Source organism: Dipteris shenzhenensis, chromosome 1 (assembly GCF_047967505.1).
Source record: "Dipteris shenzhenensis isolate YYH24624 ecotype China chromosome 1, Dip_SZ_1.0, whole genome shotgun sequence".
Classification (NCBI taxonomy): Eukaryota; Viridiplantae; Streptophyta; class Polypodiopsida; order Gleicheniales; family Dipteridaceae; genus Dipteris; species Dipteris shenzhenensis.
The window spans coordinates 335,553-360,554 of NC_141596.1; the positions used below are offsets into that span (position 1 = coordinate 335,553).

A 25,002-nucleotide genomic window follows, 5' to 3' on the forward strand; every position below is an offset into this window, starting at 1 on the left:
CATACGCAAACAAAAGAGCTCCAAAATGCACTTTGTGTCTATCGCCTGCAAGAGTAACGTGCAGGTGATTTGTACGGATGCCTGTGTATGGATGCTTGTGTACGGACGGATGATGCACAATTGTATGAACAGCTGAGGATTGCTGATGCACAACTGTACGGACGAGTGACGGTCCGTGCAATTGTACGGTAGATACATACGGTGCAGATACCTATACGGAGCAGATGCCTGTACGGACAGCAGAAGCAGGTAGTACGGGTTGCTGCCACTGTACGGAGGTACAAACGGGACAAGTACAGAACAGTACGGAAGGTTGTTAGGCATCTGCAGATTTGTACGGCGCTAAAGCTGATGTAGATTGTACGCACAACAAGTCCTTCACTTACGAAGACCTACGTGCTCTATACGGAATGGTAGGAACTGTTGTACGGACAATGACAGTGTGGGTTGGGCGTGGATTGTACGGCTGAGCAACAAAACGTAGGGCTGTAGGGACAATGTAACAGCAGAAGCTTGGGTAGCTCGACTTGCAGGAGGAGCTTGGGCAGGGAGCTGAGCTTGGCAAGGTCCAAGAGCTTGTCCTGCTCTGATACCAAATGTAGGAAATAGGAGAGTGAGAGAGCAAGAGAGCTGAACGTAAGTTTGCAATAGATGAAGTGACTGAATACAAGAAGAGGGAAAGGTTTTGTCTAAGTGACAAAACCTTATCCTTCTCTAACCATAGTGAACTAACTGTGGTTAGGGAAAAAAACCTCTAAGGAGGGAAAAGTGCCCCTAACCTACTTATTACATTACATTGGTCACTGCTAGAATATAATAATAATTCTAACAATCGTATGTGTATAGATTACCGTGGTTTGAATAAACTTACGATTAAGAACTGGTATCCGATTCCAAGAGTGGATGATTTATTGGATATGCTTAAAGGTGCTAAAGTTTTTAGCAAATTGGATTCGAAATCTGGTTATCATCAACTTCATATGAAAGCTGGGGATGAACATAAGATTGCTTTTCACACTCTCACTGGACATTATGAGTTTTTGGTGATGCCTTTTGGCCTAACTAATGCTCCAGCCACTTTCAGTAGGCTAATGAGAAGGGTTTTTCAACCCTACTTGGGAAAATTTGTCGTAGTCTTCTTTGACAACATTTTAGTTTTCAGCCAGAATGAGGAAGAGCATAAGGATCACCTTGCTTAGGTGATGGAGCTCCTAAGGAAGGATCGATTGTTCCTAAATACCAAGAAGAGTGAGTTCTTCAAGACAGAAATAGAGTATTTGGGACACATTGTGTCTGCTGAGGGAATTCGGGTTGACCCTACAAAGGTCAAGGCCATAATTGAATGGCCAATACTCAAAAATATACATGAGTTGAGCTTCTTCCTAGGGATGTGTAGTTATTATCGCAGATTCATTAAGAATTTTGCATGTCTTGCTTCTCCACTAACAGATTTGTTGAAGAAGCGTTCCTTGTCTGAGTGGGGAGAGGTTCACCAAGTAGCTTTTGAGGAGCTTAAGAGAACATTGGTCACTGCACCAGTGTTAACACTTCCGGACATGGACAAAGAGTTCTTTGTTGTATGTACGGATGCGAGTGGTACCTCGATTGGAGCAGTGTTGATGCAAGGAGGGCATCCCATTGCTTATGCAAGTAGAAAACTTCAAGGGGCTGAATTGAAATATATCACGTATGAGAAGGAGTTACTAGCAATCATTCATGCTTTCAAGATTAAGACTGACCATCAAAGTATCAAGCACTTGTTTTCTCAACCCACTGTTTCTTCAAGGCAAATCAAATGGGCTGAATATATTCAATCCTTTGGGCAACCAAATATTGAATATCAGCCAAGAAAGGAGAATTTAGTAGCTGATGCTTTGAGTAGACGGCCCCAAGTTAATCACATTTCTGTGATTAAGGAGAAAACATTAGGAGCAATGGTTGAAGCTTATTCTTTAGATGAGGACTTCGCTGACATTTATGGGAAGATTCAGCGTAATGAGGTCGGGGGTTTAGAGGCTTATTCCATCGTGGATGAATACTTATTTTTGGGACGTGCCATATGTGTACCCAAAACATTTCAGTATCTAGTCATGAGTGAGTTACATGCGAGTCCATATTCTGGACATAGAGGCATTAGAGGGACCATTGACAATATTGAGAGATACTTCCATTGGCCTAAACTTCGCAAAGGACCTTTGTTCAACAATGTGACGTATGTCAGCGCATTAGTAAGACTGCTGGTCTTTTGCAGCCTTTGCCTTTTCCCTCAGAAAGGTGGGAACACATTACAATGGATTTTGTGTCAGCTTTCCCCAAGGTTGGTCAGTTTGAGCAGATTTTCACTGTTATAGATAGGCTGAATAAACAAACTCATTTTATTCCCTGTAAAAAGGAGTTGTCTGCTCCTGAAACAGCAAAGTTATTTATTAGGGAAATCTTTAGGTTACATGGTTACCAAAATCTATTGTATCCGATAATGATGGTCATTTCATTAGCAACTTTTGGACAGCCCTATTGGAACCAAACTGAAATTTACTACAGCCTTCCATCCTCAAGGAGATGGACAAAGTGAGAATGCCAATCAAACCATAATTACTTTACTTTGAGCTTATGTCCATGACCAACCTAGAAGGTGGCTAGAGTTCTTACCCATGTTAGAGTTTGCTTATAATAACACTGTACATACTTCCACCAAGAAAGCCCCATTTGAAATCATCTATGGGCAATGTTTACCCACTCCAATAACACACTTGGGGGAGCGAATTTTTTGCTGCTGACCAGTTTGCTGTTTATTACAAGAAGGATGATTAAGGTTTTACTGAAGATTAAGAAGAATCAAGTCAGTGAGAGGAAGTACAAAACATGTCAAGTTAGCACCGAAGTTTTATGGTCCATTTCAGATTTCAGCAGCTTTATATCCAAAAGAAGGATCCAAAGCGTATGAGCTGAAATTACCAGCCCACTGGTGTATGAAGAATATCTTTCATGTGAGCAATTTGAAGAGATACCATGGCGATACTTCTGCGTTTTTGGATACTCAGCATCAAGAAGAACCTGAACTTGAAGATGGGACTGAAGTTCTTACTCCGGAATAGATCGTGTACCATAAAGAGAAGAGTACTCATGGAAAGAAGAGATATATGTATTTACTGAAGTTGAAAAGCGAGCCAGCTAGTGATGCACAATGGATGGAAGAAGAGTTCTTTACAGATTTTCCACAGATACTCGCAGATTATAAAGAGGCGATGCAATTGCAGAAGTAACAAGAGAAAGTGCACATAAGAGGAAGAGGCAAGCAATAATCCAAAAGAGGACTTCTGCTCATTCAAGCAAGAGGGAGTGTCATGACAAGAGAAATGATTATTTAGTTAATTAATAGTCATTAGAACCTTATTATTGTTAGGTGCCAATTTGATGGTGCGGTTATATGTTTGTATTTATGATCGATCAAGCGGTGTAAATAGTACTGCCAAAACTATGTAACATTGGCCAATGATTAGTGATAAAGATGTGCACACATGTGTCTAGGTCCTAGAGGCAATAGGAAAGGGAAAGGGTGCATTAGAGTGCATTGAATGGTAGGTGCATGGGTCATAGGATAAGGGTAGGTGTAAATGGGAAGATGGAACTTGAGTGATCTCAAGGGACATTAATGAAAGGGTATTACCCTTTCATTGTGAATCTCACATAGCTTTCTCTCTACCACATTGTATTCATCCGCCATCCCTCTCTCTCTCTCTCTCTCTCTCTCTCTCTCTCTCTCTCTGCCAATCCCGTCTCCCTCTCCCTCACCCTCACTGCCCCCCCTCACCAGGCCCCTACCCTTGCTCTCTCGCTGCGCTACCCCTACGCTACCCCCTGCTCTCTCCCTGCGCTACCCCCCTCCGCTAACCCCTCCGTACCCCCTCGCTACCTCTGCTACCCCCCCCCCCGCTACCTCTGCTAACCCCCCCCGCTACCCCCTCCGCTACCTCCTTGCTAACCCCCCCGTTGCCCCCTCCGCTACCTCCCCCCCCGCTACCTTGCTACCCCCTCCTACCCTTCTTGCTAAACCCCCCGCAACCTCGCTATCCTCTAGCTAATCCCCCGCTACCTCGCTACCCCCCCGCTACATGGCTCCCCCCCCCCCCCCGGCTACCCCTTTGGCTACCCCCTACTACCCCTCTCGCTACCCCCTCCGCTACCCCTCTCTACCCCTCGCTACCCCCTCCGTTAACCCCCCCGTTACCCCCTTCGTACCCCCTCGCTACCCCCCCTCCCCCCCCCCGTTTTTTTTTTCCGAAGGGGGGGGAAAAAAAAAACAGCAGCTTCGACCTCCTGCAGTCCCTTCTTTGCCCCCATAATGAAGGGAATAGGGGGATGAGACAGGAGACTAGGCGGGAGACCCCTCGATCCAAATCTGCATACGCGTGGAGATGGGGAAGGGGAACGGTGACAACGCGAAAACACAAAAGCAACTCAATCTGGAGGACTTCAATAAACGCAGCAACTGGAGTGGTTTGACAGTGGACAGCACCGCAGCCCAAAAGATAGGGGCCCACCCAAAGCCCATGCCGCTCACCACATCCTCCTCGACCTCTATGGTTACCACCACTATTTCGCCACCATCATCCGCCTCATCATCTACGCCACCTCTCTCCTCCCCCTCTCTTGCATCATCATCACAGGTCTCCTCTCCAGTAGCCTCACCACTGGCCCCACCAGCCACAGCTCCATAGTACTTTCCCCTCGTATCACCTCTACCTCTCAGTCAGCCACCCTTCATCACCTTGTCCGACCTCGCTACTCCTACATATCACTCCCCCACCCAGATCATACTGCCCCCACCCTCAGTACAACCTCAACAACCTACCTTCATTCCAACCCCTCTCGAGATCCAGTTCCCACTTGGACCAGGACATCTTAGGCCCTCGCCAGATGCTTGGGACTTCCTATTGGCTGAGATACACAGCATCCGGGCCCGTCAGGCAGAGCTGACACATTACACCCAGGAGCAGGCCCGATACACCCAAGGAGTAGACCTGCATTATACACGAGCAGGGCACCCTTATCCAGGGACTTAGACATGACATCACACAGCTTTGAGAGGAGCTCGGGACCCTCAGAGCAGTGCCTGGAGGGACCCCAAGCACAGATAGCCACGATACAGTCAGCTATAGCAGAGACGACTAGATGGGTGGACGTGGCAAAATGGGAGCCCGCAAAGGCAACCGTTTCAGCCGCCATACAGGAGCAGCAGCAGAGGGCTTCGAAGGCCCTCAACATCCGGATACGAGGGATCACGCAAGACAGCACCAGCACCACTACGACGCCCATGGAGAAGGTGATCACCTTTGTGACCACCACCATGGGGGTCCTTGACCATGGCATAGAGGGAGCATGGTGTGTTGGGAGAGATCCCAACCGAGAGCAGCCCCTAGTCATTCGCTTCAGAGATTCACATGCTCGACTAGCGACACTCCGACACCGAGCTTCTCTACGAGAGCATCCCACCCTGTCCATGGACGAGGATTTGACAGCACTATAGATTGAGGAGCGACGAGTTCTTCCGCAGTAGCGCGATGTTGCCCGCAAGGAGGGAAAATGGGCCGTGGTCCGAGATGGTAGGTTGTTGATCGGCACCCGTCAGGCTCCCACCCCTACCCCCTAGGGGGACGGGGCCTATGAGACTCAGGTTTCCGAGACCCTAGACTGCACCATTTGGAACTGTAATGGTACCTTATGGTTAGACCCAGGGAACTTCTCGGAGTTTTATACAGGACGAGACATAGTCTTTTACACGGAGACACACCAGAGGCCAGAGCATCCACTACTGATAGTCAGTGGCTACACATGGGAGTCAGCCTTCAGGGATGAGACGAGGGATACAGGAGGAATCCGAGGATCAGGTGGGGTCGCAGTATTGTACAGGTCTTCCCTCGCTGGAGCCATCTCCATTGAGAGGAAGGATGCACACTCCCGATTCATGTGGATCCGGATCAGACGCACAGACACTCCTGACCTTTTCATAGCAATATGCTACTTCCCGCCAGACACATCCCACTTCGCCAGAGTGGCATGAGAAGAGGGTGAGACATCGTCATATGCACCCTTACATCAGGATATCCTAGACCTTTCAGCCCGCGAGGATGTTCTCCTTGTTGGGGACTTCAACGCCAGGACGAGTACGCGACAGGCACCGGACTACCGAGACGACTCTATCATGCCACCAAACATGGACCTAGACGGAGCAGGTATGACCAGGACCTCATCGGACAGACACGGGCCTGTTACACCATATGGACACACGCTCCTTGATTTGGGTAGGATGCATGATCTCATCATCTACAACGGGCTCGACCTATGGCCCTCCTCAGGTGGTTTTACTTGCTTCCCACACGGGGGGGCCACTAGTGTAGTAGATTACATCATGGGATCCCCTACCTTCACTTCATGTATCACCGACTTCATCGTAGCACCACTCCCTCCAGGAGCTGATCACACATACCTATTCTTCACTATCGCCACCCCACGCTTAGCCACACCACACACACCACATAGGAAGCACGACACCTACCACGACATACACTTTGATCACAGCCTCTCACCGGCCTACTCTGGACGCCTAAACAGACTCATAATCTACATCGATCACATACCACTCATAGAGGACCGTGCTGCCCTGATTAGTCGCACACTCCACGAGGCTACCCTCCAAATCTTTCCCCACACCACACGGTCCACTAGACCACCACCTCTTGGTTCTATACCCTGCAACAATTGGTACGATGCGGAGGGCAAGGCTTATCGCTGACAACTCCGACTTGAAACCAGATGTCACCTCCCGAACATACTAGACACGGTACATGCTCTCACGGATGATCCGGGGGAAACCGTCTGTACCACATCACATCATTCAGGCCGAGTTTGGTGCTTCTCCACTCCAGCTAGATGCAGCCTTTCAGACCATCACATATCTACACCGCGTTAGATCATATGGGGACTGCACATCAGGGACACAGAGGTTGCCATGGTTGGCTCTCGATTCCTCCATGAGGTTGGCAGTAGAGGGAGACGAACGATGTTGGTATGCACAGACTCACAGATGGTTTGTGAGACTAGGGTTCCACATCGATAGGATACCTCCTTTTCAGTACAGTTTAGATGCCCCTCTAGTACTCCCATCCACCATCCCGATTGGGCCACATACCAACCAGGTCATTCGAGAGGATCTCCTGCAGCTACACACCTTTAGGACCTGGTTGGAGCCGAGGGATCTTCCAGTGAAGCTTAGTTTCTACAGAGATACTGTCTTCACATTTTGGAGGAGGGATTCATCACACCACCGGGGTACACTGAGCTTCATATGCCTCACTCACTACGGATCTCCATCGGACAGTTTCGGGTATCATCACACCGCCTCCGCATAGAGAGAGGGGATTCTTAAGAAGCATCGCTTATGCATATTGTGTGACTGTCAGGAGGTTGAGTGGGAGGAGCATTTTATTTTCAGGTGCCCAGTGTACTACGAGATCTGAGGTCACTAACACTACCTCTTCAGAGACGGCTCCGGGCTCCTTTCGAGATTCCTCGCCTACCTAGATCAGAGATGCCTCGCGGCCTTCATTCATGAGGGAGTCTGACATAGAGAGTACTTACTCAGGAGACGGGGCTTGGCCACATCATCAAACACCTCTCACAGCAGGATCACAGAGTTCTTCCATCGAGTCTCTAGCCGCCGACGTGACAGAGACCCCGACCCGACGTCCAATCTCTAGCCGCTGACGTGACAGAGACCTCGACCCGACGATCACAGCACGACACACGAGACATCGAGGGGACACACAGATCAGTCTGGGGGACCTCCCATCATTGTTTAGACCTGGGATACGTCCCACGGAAGTCACGGTGGCTCTGGTCTTGTGTCGAGCCTCGTCCAGGAGACCGAGACGCACGGCACCCCTTGATGGGCACCAGCGTCCATCACCGACTATGCACCAGCCAGGGGGACATGACATACGGAGGATTCCGCTCTGCTCTAGTCCTTTTCTTTTCATTGTTACATCCAGATGTATTTGATTATGTATGATCAAACTTAGGATTCAGCACGGGTGATGATGCTCGTTTCAGTAGCTCCACCCTTACTGTGATTTGTATCGGGTTTTCTTTCAGTCTCATAGACCCATCGGTCTTCCAAAGACTCTAATAAAATTTCTTTCTTTCTTTCTTTCTCCCACCTGTAGGTCGAAATAGAAACAAGTACTCTCACAAGGCCGCTCTTCCCATTGGAGGGCCAATTGGCATTCAAATTTTGCATGCATTGCACACATTTGCATTCTCGAAAAGTCTGGTTTTTCACATATGATCACGTCAATCAATAGATGCCACACTTTACAGCCAGGCTGTTGGATGCCTCATCTATTTGTGCAATACACGGCCTGATATTCAGTATGCAGTATCTCAGGTGAGCAGGTATATGCACAGCCCAAAGACAACACATTGGCGGGCTGTAGATCTTCGTCTCTTATTGGAGGGTCCTTCTCCAATTCTCACTGATAGTTAGAGTGCTATAGTAGTGGCAAAAAATCATGTGTTTCATGCTCACATGAGGCACATTGAGGTTCATTATCATTATGTCAGAGAGAAGTTGCATGTAGGGGAGATCAGTATGATCTATGTGTCAACACATGACAATGTTGTATACATCTTCACCAAAGCACTTCCACGTGAGAAGTTTGAGGCATTTCGTAGTACCCTAGACTTATTTCTTTTTGTGATTGATCACTACCTTGTACACCACATTGGCACTGCAGGGGGGTGTTAGAATTATTATCATATTCTAAGCAGTGGCCAATGTAATGTAATAAGTGGGTTAGGGGCACTTTTCCATCATTGACGTTTTTCCCCGTAACCACAGTCTAATCCCTAACTACGGTTAATGGATAAGATAGGGTCTTGTCACTTAGACAAAACCCCTCAATTCTCTTTTGTACTCACTTCATTTCAGTCCACTACTCAGTAGACTTACGTTCAGCTCACTGTCTTGCTTTCTCTTGCTTTCGATCCTAGCAAAGCTATTCAATGACACTATTTGCCTTGGCTTCCCCCGCACTTGGACACTCAACACCATCACCCCCATCCACAAGGCAGGGGATGCCATGGACCCTAGAACTACAGGACTATCATGATTGGACATGTGATGTCCAACATCTATGTAGCTGTATTGGATGCGTCAGTCAACCTGTTCGCAGAGATGAGAGGGCTCAGAGCACAGGGTCAGGCCGGTTTCAAGCGAGACCACGGGACCATGGATCACATACTCACACTCAAGAGTGTCATTGAGGAGGCCAAATCACGGAAGGAGAGGGTATATTGCTACTTTGTGGATTTCCGCAAAGCCTTTGACACAGTACCTCAAGCTCGTCTCATCACACGCCTACAGACACTGGGATTTGATCAGGAGATCATCTGGGCAGTCATGGCACTTTATGAGAGAATCTCACGCCGAGTTCGGACAGGCGCAGGTTGGACAGATGAGATCTTGAGTACCATAGGGGTCAAACAAGGTTGTCCCTTATCACTGACCCTGTTTGGCCTCTACATCAATGAGCTTGAGACTGTCATGGGGGTCGAACCCTAAACCCTAAACCGGTTTGCAGGTCATGATCTTTAACACCTCTCGAGCAAACATGCAATGGAAGCACTTCACTTTCACTTTCGGTGGGTCACCAGTTGAGATCGTATCCTCATATACCTACTTGGGGGTCATCTTCTCCGGCCCAATCTTCACAATGAGACCAGCGATGCAGGCTAGACTGAGTAGGGGATACGCCTCACTGGCTCGGGTAGAGAGACAATGCTTCCACTCCCACTTCCAGGACCCTTGGACCAAGGCTTTTCTCTTTGACTCCTTGGTCCGACCAATTGGTATGTATGGCAGCCCTTGTTGCAGCCCTGACATGTCAGAGATAGAGTGGACACGGGTGGAGCGCCTGCAAATCCTCATGCTCTCACGGATGATCCGAGGGAAACTGTCTGTACCACATCACATCATTCAGGCCGAGTTTGGGGTTCTCCACTCCAGCTAGATGCAGCCTTTCAGACCATCACATATCTACACCGAGTTAGATCATATGGGGACTGCACATTAGGGAGACAGAGGTTGCCATGGTTGGCTCTCGATTCCTCCATGAGGTTGGTAGCAGAGGGAGACGAGCGATGCTGGTATGCACGGACTCACGGATGGTTTGTGAGACTAGGGTTTCACATCGATAGGATACCTCCTTTTCAGTACAGTTTAGATGCCCCTCCGGTACTCCCACCCACCATCTCGATCGGGCCACACACCAACCAGGTCATTCGAGAGGATCTCCTGCAGCTACACACCTTTAGGACCTGGTTGGAGCCGAGGGAGCTTCCAGTGAAGCTGAGTTTCTACAAAGATTACTGTCTTCGTATTTCGGAGGAGGGATTCATCACACCACCGGGGTACACTGAGCTTCATATGCCTCACTCACTACGGATCTCCATCGGACAGTTTCGGGTACCATCACACCGCCTCCACAAAGAGAGCAGCAGAGCAGAGGGGATTCCTAGGGAGCATGGCTTATGCATATTGTGCGACTGTCAAGAGGTTGAGTCGGGGAGCATTTTATTTTCAGGTGCCCAGTGTACTACGAGATCCGAGGTCGCTACCACTGTCTCTTTAGAGACGGCTCCGGGCTCCTTTTCAGATTCCTCGCCTACCCAGATCAGAGATGCCTCGCGGCCTTCATTCACCAGGGGGTCCGACACAGAGAGTACTTACTCAGCCGACGGGGCTTGGCCACATCATCAGACACCTCTCAGAGCAGGATCACAGGGTTCTTCCCATCAAGTGACATTGATCATCTAGTCTCTAGCTGCAGACGGGACATAGACCCTGACTCGATGACTGCAGCATGACACACGAGACATCGAGGGGACACACAAATCACTTTGGGGGACCTCCCATCATTGTTTAGACCCGGGATACTTGCCACGGGAGTCACGGTGGCTTTGGTCTTGCGTAGAGCCTTGTCCAGAAGACTGAGATGCACGGCACCCCTTGACGGGCGCAAGCGTCCCATCACCGGCTATGCACCAACCAGGGTGACATGACATACGGAGAATTCCCCTCTGCTCCATTCTTTTTCTTTTCATTGTTACATCCAGATGTATTTGATTATGTATGATTAGACTTAGGATTCTGCATGGGTGATGATGCTCGTTTCAAGAGCTCCACCCTTATTATGATTTGTATCAGGTTTTCTTTCAGTCTCATAGACCCATCGGTCTTCCAAAGACTCTAATAAAATTTCTTTCTTTCTTTCTTTCTTTCTCATTTTGTTCACAAGAGTCCCACCAAACTGTGGTCCTCTATCCTTACCAAAAGTTGTCCTACTTTCTCCTTGGCATTTCTATCCTTGAGCCCGCATGCTCTTGACTGAGCTTTCATAGACTTAGTCTCTGTGCCGTGATCTCTCCATCTTGCTGCCCTAGATGTCAGCCTAGGTGGACAACTTCCTTCCAAGCTGTGTCTGCAACTCTTCTGCCTACTTTTTTGTCCTGCTAGATGAAATGCTGATCTGATGCTCCAGTCTGCTTGCTGTTTGCTGCTCCACATGATGATGAATGAGGCCCCAAGGCCCTCCTTTTATAGGGCCTGGATACCCCCTAGCCAACTGACCTGGTAGGGGGATTTGGGCCCACCCAAACAACCTCCCCTCCACCGACCTGCTGGTCTGTAAATCCCCCCTGGCGGGGGCACAACATATACTGAGGTAGGGATGGCCCTGCCTGGTAATGTGGCAGGCAACCACTGGCCCAGGCCATGCAGCTCCTACCCCGCCTGTTCTAGGATGTTCTGCCTCCTATCAGGCCTCTTCCAGTCCACGTTCCAGGTCCATACAGCCTGCAGGGTCCCTCCGTACACCTGCTGATGTCATCGCACCTGTTTCGTACTGTTGACATTATTTGCGACATCATCGCGGCTGCTCCTGGAATGTTTCCATGCTATGTTGCTGTTCCGACTCTTGTTGCCGACATGGCAGCTCATGTGCTGCCCATGTGGCTGTGAGGAACTGAACAGCAAAAGACAGCACACAAACTGCGAGCTAGAAAGTGAGAAAGAGAGAGAAAAACTGCACAAGAACTCAGGGAAAAATGCATGTACTGCTGGCAGAAAATCCAATGCAAGTGATTCTCCACAATGAGGGGAGGAGCCTTTTATATAGGGCCCCCTCACCAGCAAAAAATGGCCCACCTAGGGGGCTAGACTGGATGACCTAGGGTAGGTTGTAACTTGACCTGCTAGTCGGTTACCCGACCTGGTTTAGGGGCTTGTTTGGCCCTCAAATTGATGCGCCAAGGTGGTGTCTATGTGGCACACACCTATTGGACCTGAGGCACCTGTGAGACGGCCTCACATTCGGCTGCCAAGAGCCCGAGGGGCAGGTGAATCAGCCCCACACACTTCCTGCCTTGACCCGCAATGCACCTCCACCATGTTGTCCCCTATTATCTGTCCCTTCTGCCTCTCCCGGGCGGGCAAACCCATAACAGTGGCCCTCACTCAACCTCACATGGGCGGACCCACAACGATGGCCCCTCTCTCTATGATACAGGAGATGCTACCTCTAACACCCCCTCTCAGCTCTTGGATCATGGATCAGCCTCCGGGAGCTAGAAAGATCTCCAAGTAGTTGCTGTGCCAAGGGCTTGGTGAAGAGGTCCACCCTATTGTCCTCCGTCTTACAGAAGATGAGTTGGATCACGTCAGTGAGCACATTCTCTCATACGTAGTGGTATTGTATCTCAATATGCTTTGTCCGTCCTGGAACCAAATTTCGAGCAGGTGATGTACAGGTTTGATTGTCACTATGGATGACGGGCGAGGACGTCTATGGGAACCCAATCTCCCCAACTAGCTTGCGAAGCCAAACTACCTCACATGTAGCGGAATAAGCGGCCCAATACTCAGCCTTGGTCAAAGACAACCGTGCTTGAATACGGCTATTATTATTTTTTTCTCGAGACGCATGCCTGTTGCAGCAGATGTTGGAAATTGGCTCACCAGGACTTTGGAAGTTGCTTTGTTCGGAAAGTGCATTATGTTGCTCGGGGTTTTTTTGAGGTTACTATGAAAGATGACTTGCACAAACAGATGCTCCTTGAACACTCCCCTTTGTTTTATGGGCAGCAGATGGTGCATGTTTTGCCTTGGTCACCCACCAAGGACTATCAGGCTTTAATTCGCCATCGCTGTCCAATATGGGTGGAAGTGGTTGACTTCCCTCAGTGCTTGGCTTCTCTCTTACCTAAAATTGCACCATCATTGGGTAAGGTGGTGTGCCCACCGTGGCCAAATGGGACTCCAACCGATTTTGCATTCTGTGGGATACTAATCATCCCACTCCTGACTCCTATTCTGTTACAGTGAATCATGTGGATATGGGCAATGCTTTTTACAAGCTCAAGTGGGGCCTGTTTGCAGGTGCATGTTTTGAATGCAAGAAGTTTGGCCACATGGCTTCCCTCTTGTCATGCATAAAAGGCTTTTGGAAAATATGCCTTCTCATATGCCTACTAAAGAAATGATGGGTCAGCCCATTCTCAAACAAAAGCATGTCAAGCCTCTTGCTCCAGCTCAGAAAAAAGGCAAGACACCTATTGTGTCCAATGGGAATGCCTCTCCCTATATGCCTTCCACCTCTCAGCCCAAAGGAAAAGACAAAACTTTGCAGGAGGTTTGGCAGACTCCTAGGAAAATTGTCGCAACTAGACGACCGTTACTTGGAATGCTGCATCCTTGACTGATCGTACTCCTGAAGAAAATTCAGGAGTGGGTATTACATGGGCAGCTGTGACAGCCAGTCGGACTCTCTTTCCCGAAGAAGATATTGTTGGTTTGCTGTTCACTTCTCAACCAGTTGTGATACCTCAAGGCTGGGGTCCGGATCTTGAGGTTGAGATGCAGGCCTGATTTCAGTTCTCCCTCTGCTGTACATAATCTGTAAATATGCTGTCAAATCTTATATGTTTTACACTTAATGTACTGGGTTTGTGTGATGCTTCTAAATGGAAGACAGTCTGAGGGTATCTCAATCACTTATAGCCAGATGTGGTAGCTTTGTAGGAACATAATCAGCATGTGTATGCTGGACAGCATGGTCATTTTCACGGTTATGAGATTTTCTATGCTGGACAGCGTTCCTTTCAGGAGTGGTCTTTCTGATCAAGCATGATCTTCAGCACTTTGTGGCCTTCAATGATTCACAAGGTAGATGGATGGTTATGCAATGCATTGTACAGGGTGATATATTTGAATTTGCATCTGTCTATGGTCCTCAATCCTCCCGTCATCGAGGACAGATTTGGGAAGATATGCAGAGGTATCCATGGAGGCAGTATGCTTTTCTTTGTGGTGACTGCAACAATGCTCCTCAGCCAGGGGATAATACATCTGGCCATACACATATGTTGGCCTCTGAGAGGTAGAGCTGGTCTAAATTGTTGCTTGATTTCAATTTTGCTGATCTTTGGACAGCATCTTATCCTTTGCTTCTTGGGTTTACTTTCCAGCACAATGCTCAATCTACATACAAAGCTAGACTGGACATGTGGTACAGAGTTGATCCTCAGCACTTTGATACTTTTACTACTTTGTCAGTTGATTATGCATTTGTGCATTCTGATTATGCACCTTTATGTTTGAGGATTTCTCTCCATGACATGCAGGATGATCGGCTTCCACACAGAAGGCTCCTCATGGTTAACAATAGCTATTTGGATCATGATCATTTTAAGGCCATGGTGTATGATGCGTGTCAACCTCTTTCACCTCAGAGTTTTATTGATACTAATTATGTCTGGGATGCTTTTGTTGCTCGTATGCAATCAGTTATTTGGGATTATGGCATAAATTATCTCAAAACATTGAGGGGTACGGTTGCTCGGGCAAAATCTACCTGTCAGTCTTTGACTGAACTTAGTCATTTTCAGTCTTTGTCTCTTGAAGAAAGCACATCTTTATGCCAGGCCAGACATTGTTTGCAAAGTAATGATCATAGAAAAATTGCCAAATGGGAGACAAGAGCTCATCAGCGAGCTTTCGTGGACAAAGGTTACTCGTCAAAGGGTTTTTTTAAGAGCTTACATCATAAGCGACAAGCTACCAATATTTGTCGTACTTTGCTTTCTGATGGACATTGGACTCCTCTCGAGCTCAACTTGCTACAGCTTGTGTTCATCATTTTTCCGGGTAGTTTGGACACCTGATCCTCTTTCTCCGGCAGTATTGGCAGCCCGGACTCAATTACTGCAGCATGTTTTCCCTATTGTTTCTCATGCACAAGCTCTTGAGCTTGAATGCCCTTTCACTGAAACAGAATTGACCACTGCTGTCCGCTCATGTGGTAAATGGAAATCTCTAGGATGGGATGGCCTTACAGTGGAATTTTTTCTTGCATACTGGGATCTTTCCAAGCCCATTTTGCTGCGTATGATCAACCATGGTTGGGAACAGCAACATATGCCAGTTTCTTGGAAAAAAGGGCTAGTAAAGCTTCTTCCCAAAAAGCAGATTTGTGAATCCTTGGCTGATTGGAGACCCATTACTCTTATGCCTATCATTTATAAAACCATCACCAAAATGGTGGTTGATCGCATTAAAGGATACTTGCATGATGGTACTAATAATATCGCAAATGCTTACATTGGAATTGAGTATGCCAAATACACAGAGTAGGATGTTCTTTTACTGCAAGTTGATATTGCCAAGGCTTTTGATACTGTTCAATGGGACTTCATCTCTCAAACAATGCATGCTTTGGGATTTGGGCAGAAATTGCAGCATATCATATACTGGCTTTATAGTGATAGTCAAGCTGCTTGTATTCTTTTCTGGGGATATCTCTGAACCGTGGACTCTTCGTTGCTCGGTGCATCAAGGCTGTCCACTTTGCGCTCTTGTATGCTATAGCCATGCACCCCATGCTTCAGTACATGGATCATCTCGTAGCTACGGATAAGCTACATGGTTTGTAAATTCATGACAATAAACCATTGCTTGCTCAAGCTTATGCAGATGATTCTTTCTTCACTCCCCACAATACAGAGCAGGATCTTTCTGAGCTGATGCAAGCTCTTTCTTTATATGGTTTAGCTATTGGGCTTCATGTCAATTTTCAGAAATCAAAATTGTAGCCTTTGCATTCCAAGGAATGGCACTCTCTTTTATGGCCTGGCGAATCATCCCACCAACTCAATTGGTTTGTCATCTTGGCTATCCTTTGAGTTGGACACTTTCTCCTCGTCAACAATCTGATTGGATTCTCGCAGCTCTCAAGAAAAAGCTGGATTACTAGAAATTGGCAACTTGGCCTCTGCATGTTCGTCTTCGAATTGTGCAATCTATTTTGATGGCATATATTCAATTCTACTTGCCTCTTATTATGTTCAGCAAGGCTGATCTTGCCTCTTTTATGTCAAAGGTGCTGGAAATCTTCTGGTGTTCTCGCCATGGAAAAAACGGCTTGTGTTTGCTTCCAGTACAGGAGCTTTGTTCTCCCAAGATGCATGGAGGTCTTAATATTCTTAATATCCATGTGCACATTCTTGCCCACAAGGGGAATCTCATGCTACAGTTTTAGCAAGTTTCTCAACCATGGACTGCCATGATTCGTCATTTGCTCTTGCACGTTGAGTCTCCAGCTTTTGGTCATTAGCAGCTTACCCAGTGGGAGTTTCTTTTTGGTTCTGTGACAAGCACAATCCCCGGCTGTCCTTTGGTTTCTCATTTGTTGATGGATTAGAAACATATCCTTTCTCACTTGGAATGGCATGGCAGTGATTCCCTGCAAGGCAACTCTTTCAGAGCTGAAAGCATACATTGGTCTAGAGTGTTTGCCCTTTCTTTGGCTTTGCATGAGCCTCGACGTTCGTATTTTCTGAGTCTCAAGGGGATTCGTTTGGTTCAGGATGTTGTTGATGATGCTAGAATTCCCCTTTCTTTTTCTTTGGCCATTGCAAAATTTGACCTTGGAATGCATTATCGTCCACTTTGGCATAAATTACTTTGATGCTCCAGCCTTTTCAACCGGTTCCTCCATTGCATCAGCAGGATCGTCTTCAAGACTGGACACTCTCTTTTGTAGTCATGCCGTCCTCTGCAGTTTGCACATATTACTGTCTCTTCTCTTTATAAAGTTCTACTTCCTTCGCCATTTATCTCTCAAAGGGTAAACCAGCTTTGGCATCTTCATCGCCCTATGAAATGCTGGAGGTCGCCCTATGAAATGGTGGAGGAAACGTTTGAGACAGATTTGGCATTCTAAGATTCCTCTCCATCAGCAGGTTTTCTTGTGGAGAGCTTTATTGGATGTTCTTTCTCATGGACAGCTCTTGGCACGACGACATATTGCTTCTTCTATTTGTCACAGATGTCTGGCTCTGAGAGAGACTGTGCCTCATCTCTTTTGGCATTGCCCTTCCTCTCGTGCTTTCTTGGACTTCCTTGGGCAACTTTTGAGAGCTCGGTTTCCTCAAATTGCTTTTGGCAAGTTCTTTTGACTTTTTGGTGTACATCCACCCAGACAGGAGTTTGATTTCTTTTTTGTTTGGGTTCGCTACTGGACACTTTGGACTCTATGGGAGGATCACAATCATAGGGTCTTTGGTGATCCTAATTTTTCTACTTTCTCTTTCTTCAGACACTCTTTGCAGCAATCGCTTTTTGATTGCTTGCAATCTCATGTCTTTAATCATGATGTATATTTGTCCTACAGTGAGATTTTCTCTTGATGTATTAAAGCTCTCCCTTTCTGAGATAGCTTCTTTATAAAATAATGACTCAAAGATTCCACACACACAAAAAAAAAGTGTGTGCGCGCCTGCATTATACAAAATCCTTTTGCCTCAACCCTGGGTTTCAGAAAGGGGTAATTCTCTTTGGCCAATGCATCGGCCAGCTAATTGGCGGAGGAAAAGACTGTGGCAACTTTGGGCATACAAGGTTCCACTTCGGCAACAGGTTTTTTTATGGCGAGTGCTGCTAGGAATTTTTCCATCTCGACTGTTGCTGGCCCATAGGCACATTGCTTCTGCTTTATGTCATCGGTGTTTGACTTCTCAGGAGACTGTACCTCATTTATTCTGGCATTACCCGTCTTCTCCGAAGTTTTTGGATTCTCTTCGACAGAGGCTACGAGCGAGATTCCCGACTCTTCTCTTCGGGAAATTTTTCTGGCTCTTTGGTTTTCATCCACAGTGACCGGAGTTTCATCTTTTCTTTGTTTGGGCTCGCTATCGGGCACTTTGGACTTTATGGACAGACCGCAATTGTAAAGTCTTTAGTGATCCCAATTTTTCTTTGTTTGCTTTCTTTAAGCGTTCTCTGTAGCAATCTTTCTTTTATTGCTTGCAGACTCGCCAGATAGATCAGGATGTATATTTGGCTTATACTGAGATCTTCAGTTGATGTATTTTCTAGTGCCTCTTTTCTGAGGTGACTATTCTTGTACTATAATCAATCAAAGCTTTCACTATTAAAAAAAAGTGTGTGTGTGCAGGCACACATCTACGAGCACATGTTCACATGCCCCCACACACAACAATTCAATTTAGCTACCTTGAAATAGAAAATGTCAGTAAAAAATATTCTCTGGGAATGCACAGCTGTTAGAGGAAACTTAAACCTCATCGGAAGAAGTGTCCAAACCTTTACTGCATGATATTCAGGTGTGCTCTTACAATTGCAGCATCCTTTAGCTCCTGGAAATGTTTTCATCAAACCACATACAAGCACTGCAACATTTGGATCCTGAAACATCTCTGCTTGTTCCTGGACAAGTTGCTCTTCTGCTGCTACGTCCTCATCAATTGAATTACTTTCCTGCGGTCTTGAGTGAGAGCCACTGCATGTGCAGACATCACCGCCTGGAAAAAAATAAGTAAACACAGTGCAGAATTGATGGTGGGCATGATAAAAATTAGAGCTAATAAAACACACGATAATAGGGTGCAGGTAAACCTTCCAAGTTGCTAGATGTGCTCCCTATCCAATAAGATGGCCTTAGGAAGTAATTAAATGACTTCTTCACACCATTTACATCTTTGACAACATTGTCAAGGTATATTGCAAGCAGAAACCATAGAAAGAACGTTGATGTAAGCCATATGTAAATCTGATCCTGGGGAGGCAGAATTTATCAAATTAGTTCGCTGTCTTTAGAGCGAATGCTGAAATTAAAAGGCTTCAAGACATTTGGCAACTCTTCTGTCACTGTACATCATTCTAGTGCTTAGTGAGTAGCAGCAGACTTCATGCAGAAATCAAAATCTATTTGTGATTTGGATTGGTCAGATAAGAATTTGTGATCATATGAAAGAATGCAATGCAGGGTGCATCTAGATGGCTGTCTATAGCAAAATGCAAAAATTTTGGAAGATCCTGCCAGTTTTGGATGCAGATTGTCAAATACCATTGTAAGGACACAATTTGGATCTGCAAAAGAACACCTCTTCCGGCCTTCCCAGCTGATACCTCTGTCCTGTTTTGTAGCAGTGGCATCTCCCAAGTATTGCAGACCGATGGCAAGGAGATTTGGAGGGAAGAGTGACCAGATTACTTGTAAAAACTTCGCAAAGGACTGGTCATAAGGAAAACCGAAGGCTGTGACTAACTGCATGCAGTGATAAAGGCCAGGCCAGTCAGAAGTACACTGAAAACAAACTCCTCCCAATTAACATAGGAGAGTGGATAAAAGCATACCTCTGTCAAAAAACCGATTATGAAAACAGAAAATCCAACAGTCCTGGCTGATGCTGAGTTGTGGACAAATGCTGACAGCATAAATGCAAACCCGATCTTTTCCAATGTAAGGAATCATGCAACAAAAGAATCAGAAAGACAATATTCAGCTTAAAGAGAGGCATAAATTCCAAAGAAAAGCATTACAGATCTACTATGACCATTCAACATAAGAGACTCTATAGGGAAAAACAGTTGGAGACAAGGAAATAGGTCATTCATTAAGTATGCAAAATGGCCTTGACAATCACCTAAGTTTTCCAGAACATTTAGAAAATGAGTTAGATAGTTATAAGAAGCATAAATCAACAAAGAAATTCCCTGATCCAAAAAATTGAGGAAGAGATACTGAGTGTTGTTTCTGAGCAAAGGACTTGATGGAAAATGAGCATGATCTAGGCGATTTCCTCTCAATTGAAAATCACATGTATAATGCCATTGGAATGGAATACTGCTCTCTTAATTTTGCAAGTTGTGCTAGCATCTGCTGATGCTAACCATGCCTCATTACTTTACTATTCTGCATGTTTGTATATTCTTATTAGAAGAATGCAAGTGGATAACTGCTTCTTTCTCGCTCAATTTGCCAAGTTGTCCCTTAGCTCCAGTAACAATCATAGGCTTGCCTCGACTGAGCCTTTGGGTGAGGACTTATAACATTTCAAGTGTGAAACAAGGTTTGTTGAGGTTCGAAAGTTTCTGCGTGGCATAGGGCTAACATAAATTTCAAAGGCTTTCAGTTCAGCCACCAAATGTGCCAACATGAGCTTCAAGGTCCAACTTCACAAGGTATCCCAACAGCTAGTGTCTAAGGAAACAGCTCATACTCTTCCAGAAGTGTTACTGGAGGCAAAAGGTCAGCGGTGCAAGGAGTCTCTATGCGAGCGTCCTACTCACATTCACTTACTTACATGCTATTATGGTGCAAGCAACTATGGAAGACAGTTTCTGGAAGCACTCCCAAGCACATGAAGGTTACACCAATTCAATGCAACACTCAGAATGAAAGTATAATAGATTATCATCACCCTTTCACTTCATTACTTGGCCATTGTCACTGCCCAACAAGATCAGTTCCAAGGTTGCTCCCAACAAAACCCATGTACAATGTTTATCAGGTGAGCCAAAATCTCTAGCTGCTTCTTCTCTCACTCTCCTCCTCCCTCTCTCTGTTATCTCCTCCCCATACAAATCTCTCCTCATCTCCTCTTCATGTGGCTTCATACACTTCTAATCACCATAGCCTTCTCAAGCATGGGATCTTGAGCCCACTATTCAATAACGACAGGTCAGTAGGAGGCTGACCACAAGCCCGACAAATACCCGCCCGATCAAGGGGAAGGTCATCCCAGCATCATTGTGCCAGGCAGCTGCATGACACCCATAAATCTGACCCACGGGGCAGAGCAGAAGACAAGAAAAACTCGTTTTTTATATGCTCCAGAGACATTGGGACTCACCATCGACCCCAGTCCAGCACACGTCCAGCTCACATCATGCCCCTGGATAGGTGCCTGAGGACTCAAGTTTCCAAAGGCCCATCCCACATGTATTTCTTTTCAGTAACATTCCATTTACATTGGCATTCATAGGGATCTAATAGACACATGTAGTTCCACGAAGTCTCTTGGTCAAACCCGGTGCTTACTAAAATATGTCAACAAATAAAAGAGAAAGATAATAAGAAATAAAGAAGAAAGGAAGAAGGTGACTAAGCAAAAATAAACAAGCAAATCAAGAAACAAAATCGACCAAAAAACACGAATAAAAACTCTCTTTCTCTCACTCAAGTAAGAATGAAAGAAAGAATTTATAGAATGAATGAATTATTTAAAAAACTAAATGAACCTCTTCCACTTATGTATGGCTTCCTACAAAGATGCAAAATTACATTCCTAACTTAGAAAGCACATGCATACTCAATCAAACTCTCTTTTGGAGCTAAAAGTAAAACGGGTTTCAGCTCCCCACTTTTTGTTTTCAGCTTATGTTCAATCATTCTAAACATGCCTAAGGCCGATACACCATAGATAAAAGACTTCATATCCAAGATTGTGCGTACTTTTTTCATTATTTTTCTTGGATTATATCTCTTGTGTATTAGTAAAGTGATCAAATTACTACATTGAGTGATTAAAGACTCCTTAGTTGCACAAAGGCAGGAAAGTCTATGGAATATTTTGCCAAATCAGAAATGTTTGAGTCAATGTGAGGCATTTTTATAGTGTGTAATTCACTATATTCAGGTTATTCACGTTTATAATATATAAGCCTCTAATCCTACGGTAGATTGACAAAGTCTAAAATCTAAGAGAACACAAGAATCCCCTCTTGAAGTGCAGTTCAATTCACAAGAGTCGCAAGGATAGATTCCTTCTCTAAAAGCACAAGCATCTTTGTACATAAAGTCTTGAAAGTTAGGAACATTTGGTACAAATAAATCATCTAGAAAACGCCTAACTTGACTAAGCTTATGTAAAATGATAGGTTAAGTATTGATAGAAATAAGACATTGCATAAACTCAAATTCCTAAGTGAAAAGATAAAAGTGTGCTAAAAAGACTAGTGCTCATAGGGATTCCTATAATTTGTTAAAACAAAGAATCACCTATTATCTAAAGAAAATCTATCCAAGAGCAAACATCTTCAATACTTATGACCTTTGTGTCTCTTTTCCTTTTAGAATCAATGTCATGGTCTTTACTATTTAGCCACAACAAGTCAAAACATAAAGCTATTTTCTCAACTTTCAGCACTTGGCATCTATCTTTGTCAAATCTTAGGTTAAAAACTTCAGCCATTAGCTTTTTTATTCTAAACCAGCTCATCTTTGTAAAAGCGTAGTAAAGTCATAGGTTTGAAGGAGAATAGGAGGCTCTTTTTCTTGAATGCTTTGAGAGGAATTAAATTTTTTTATAATAGGAATCACTCCTAAAGAGTCATTTAAAATCTAGCTTGATTACGAGGAGACATCTGCCTCCTTTAATAAGTCCCTCCAAACTTCATGGACACTAGGAAACATGGCTTTGAAGTAGTAGCTTAGCCATTTAGAGACATCTATGAAAGTAGTCTTACAAAGAAGCTGCAATTGAGAGTGCTCTCAACGGAAGCAAGAACGGAAGAGGGAGAGAAAGAAATAGAGAGCCACACAAGTTTTGGTGGGTGCAGAACCACCCTAATCTTCTTTTTCATTCATTTATATATGTGTTTGAGTATTGTACATAACCGGGGTAAAGGCACAGTGACCTTTAACCCCCACAACCTCCCACTTAAAGGATAATGTGCCTTTAAGGGAGAACAACCAGTGAGCATACTATCTGATGCCCATCAATACACGACAATACTCAAACCGCTGACTAGGTAGACTCTTCGTCAGCATATCTGTAGGGTTATCATCTCTATGAACCTTGACAAGCTCTATGCGCTTGTCCTTAAGTACCTCCTTGATGAAATGGTACCTGAACTCAATGTGTTTGGTCTTTGCATGAAAGATCGGATTCCGTGCTAGCTAAATAGCACTCATGGAATCACTATGCAATGTCGGTACACCTGTATGAATCCCCAAATCTCCCACTAGCCTATCAAGCCATATAGCCTCCTTGCAACCCTCTGTGGTTGCAACATACTTAGCCTCTGTGGTAGACAAAGCAACGCACTTCTGTGCGTGAGACATCCACGACACTGTACCACCTGCAAAGGTTAACACATAACCAGAAGTGGATCTCCTACTATCCACATGCCCTGCATAGTCTGAATCTGTGTACCCAAGTACACGCATGTCTCCTTTACCAAAGCAGATGCACATCTCCTTGGTACCCTTCATGTACCTCATGATGCACTTAACTGCCTCCCAATGCCTCTTTCCTGGATTACCCATATACCGGCTAATAACTCCCACTGCAAATGTAATGTTTGGTCTAGTAGCTATCATAGCATACATAAGACTCCCAATTGCTGATGCATAAGAAACCTTGACCATCATGGCCCTCTCCTCATCTGATTTGGGACTATCTGTATGACTCAGTTTCACATATGGAGGCAATGGAGTACTCACTGCCTTCCCCCCCTCCATATTGAAACGCTGCAATACTTTTGTAACATACTTCTTCTGTGAAAGCCAAAGGAGTTTTTTACTCCGATCACGCGTGATGCGCATACCAAGAATATGACCTGCAAGTCCAAAATCCTTCATATCAAAGGCCTCATGCAACTTGGCCGTTAATGCATCTAGCTCATAAGTATTCTTGCTAGCCAACAGCATATCATCCACATATAGTGCCAGGATTATCAGGCTATTATCCTTAGCCCTTTTAGTGTAGAGGTAGTGATTAATTTCACTCCTTTTAAAACCCTGGGACTGAATGAAAGCATTAAACTTCTGATACCATTCTCTAGGCGCTTGCTTAAGACCAGAGAGACTCTTCTTCAGCTTGCAAACTAAATGCTCTTTGCCCTTTTCTTCAAAGCCTTCTGGCTGCACCATGTAAATTTCCTCATGCAAATCCCCATGCAAGAAAGCTGTCTTGACATCCATCTGCATAAGCTCCATATCCTCTACTGCCACTAGTCCAAGCATGCATCTAAGTGGTCATCTTCACAACCGGAGAGAATATCTCATCAAAGTCCACACCCTTCTCTTGCTTGAACCCTTTAGCGACCAAACGGGCCTTGTACCTACGCACATCATCACCTGTGACCTTCATTTTGTAGACCCATTTACATGGCAATGCTTTCTTTCCATGTGGCAAAGAAACCGAGTCCCAAGTCTTATTCTTCATAAGTAAACTCATCTCTGATTGCATAGCATGCTCCTACTTGCGTTGATCCTCACGCATCATAGCCTCTCTGTAGCAAGAAGGCTCCCTGCAATCAGTAAGCATCACATAGTCTACCCTTGGAACAAACCTATCAGGCGGTCTAGACACTCTAGATGATCTTCTCAAGGGCATTTCAGCTTGCTGTCCCACCTGCATATCAGCCACATTTGGCTCATCATTTCCACCAATAGATGATCCATCATCTACCCTTGATTGTATACCTGTGGGAGTATTTGGTGGTACCATTTCTTGCACATTTGGTGCATGGACAGCTTACTGTCTATCAACATATGCAAGTGGATTCACATCCTGGAAAGCGATTCTCCTCATTTCAACCTCCCTCATGGGTGCCTTCTGCATTTTCTTCTCATTGAAGAC

At 45.5% G+C, this 25,002-nt stretch overlaps 1 protein-coding gene across 1 annotated transcript in view; it reads right to left on the minus strand.

The window, feature by feature from the left end:
- LOC147905221 (ABC transporter A family member 2-like) overlaps window positions 1–25,002 on the minus strand; it is a 118,028-nt gene that overhangs the window by 72,035 nt on the left and 20,991 nt on the right. The window contains exons 5-8 of the mRNA XM_087378756.1: window positions 19,769–19,864; window positions 19,479–19,679; window positions 19,028–19,187; window positions 18,716–18,933 (exon numbers count right to left, since the gene is read on the minus strand). Of these exons, the coding sequence (XP_087234882.1) occupies window positions 18,716–18,933; window positions 19,028–19,187; window positions 19,479–19,679; window positions 19,769–19,864 (675 nt within the window). The remainder of the gene's footprint in view (window positions 1–18,715; window positions 18,934–19,027; window positions 19,188–19,478; window positions 19,680–19,768; window positions 19,865–25,002) is intronic.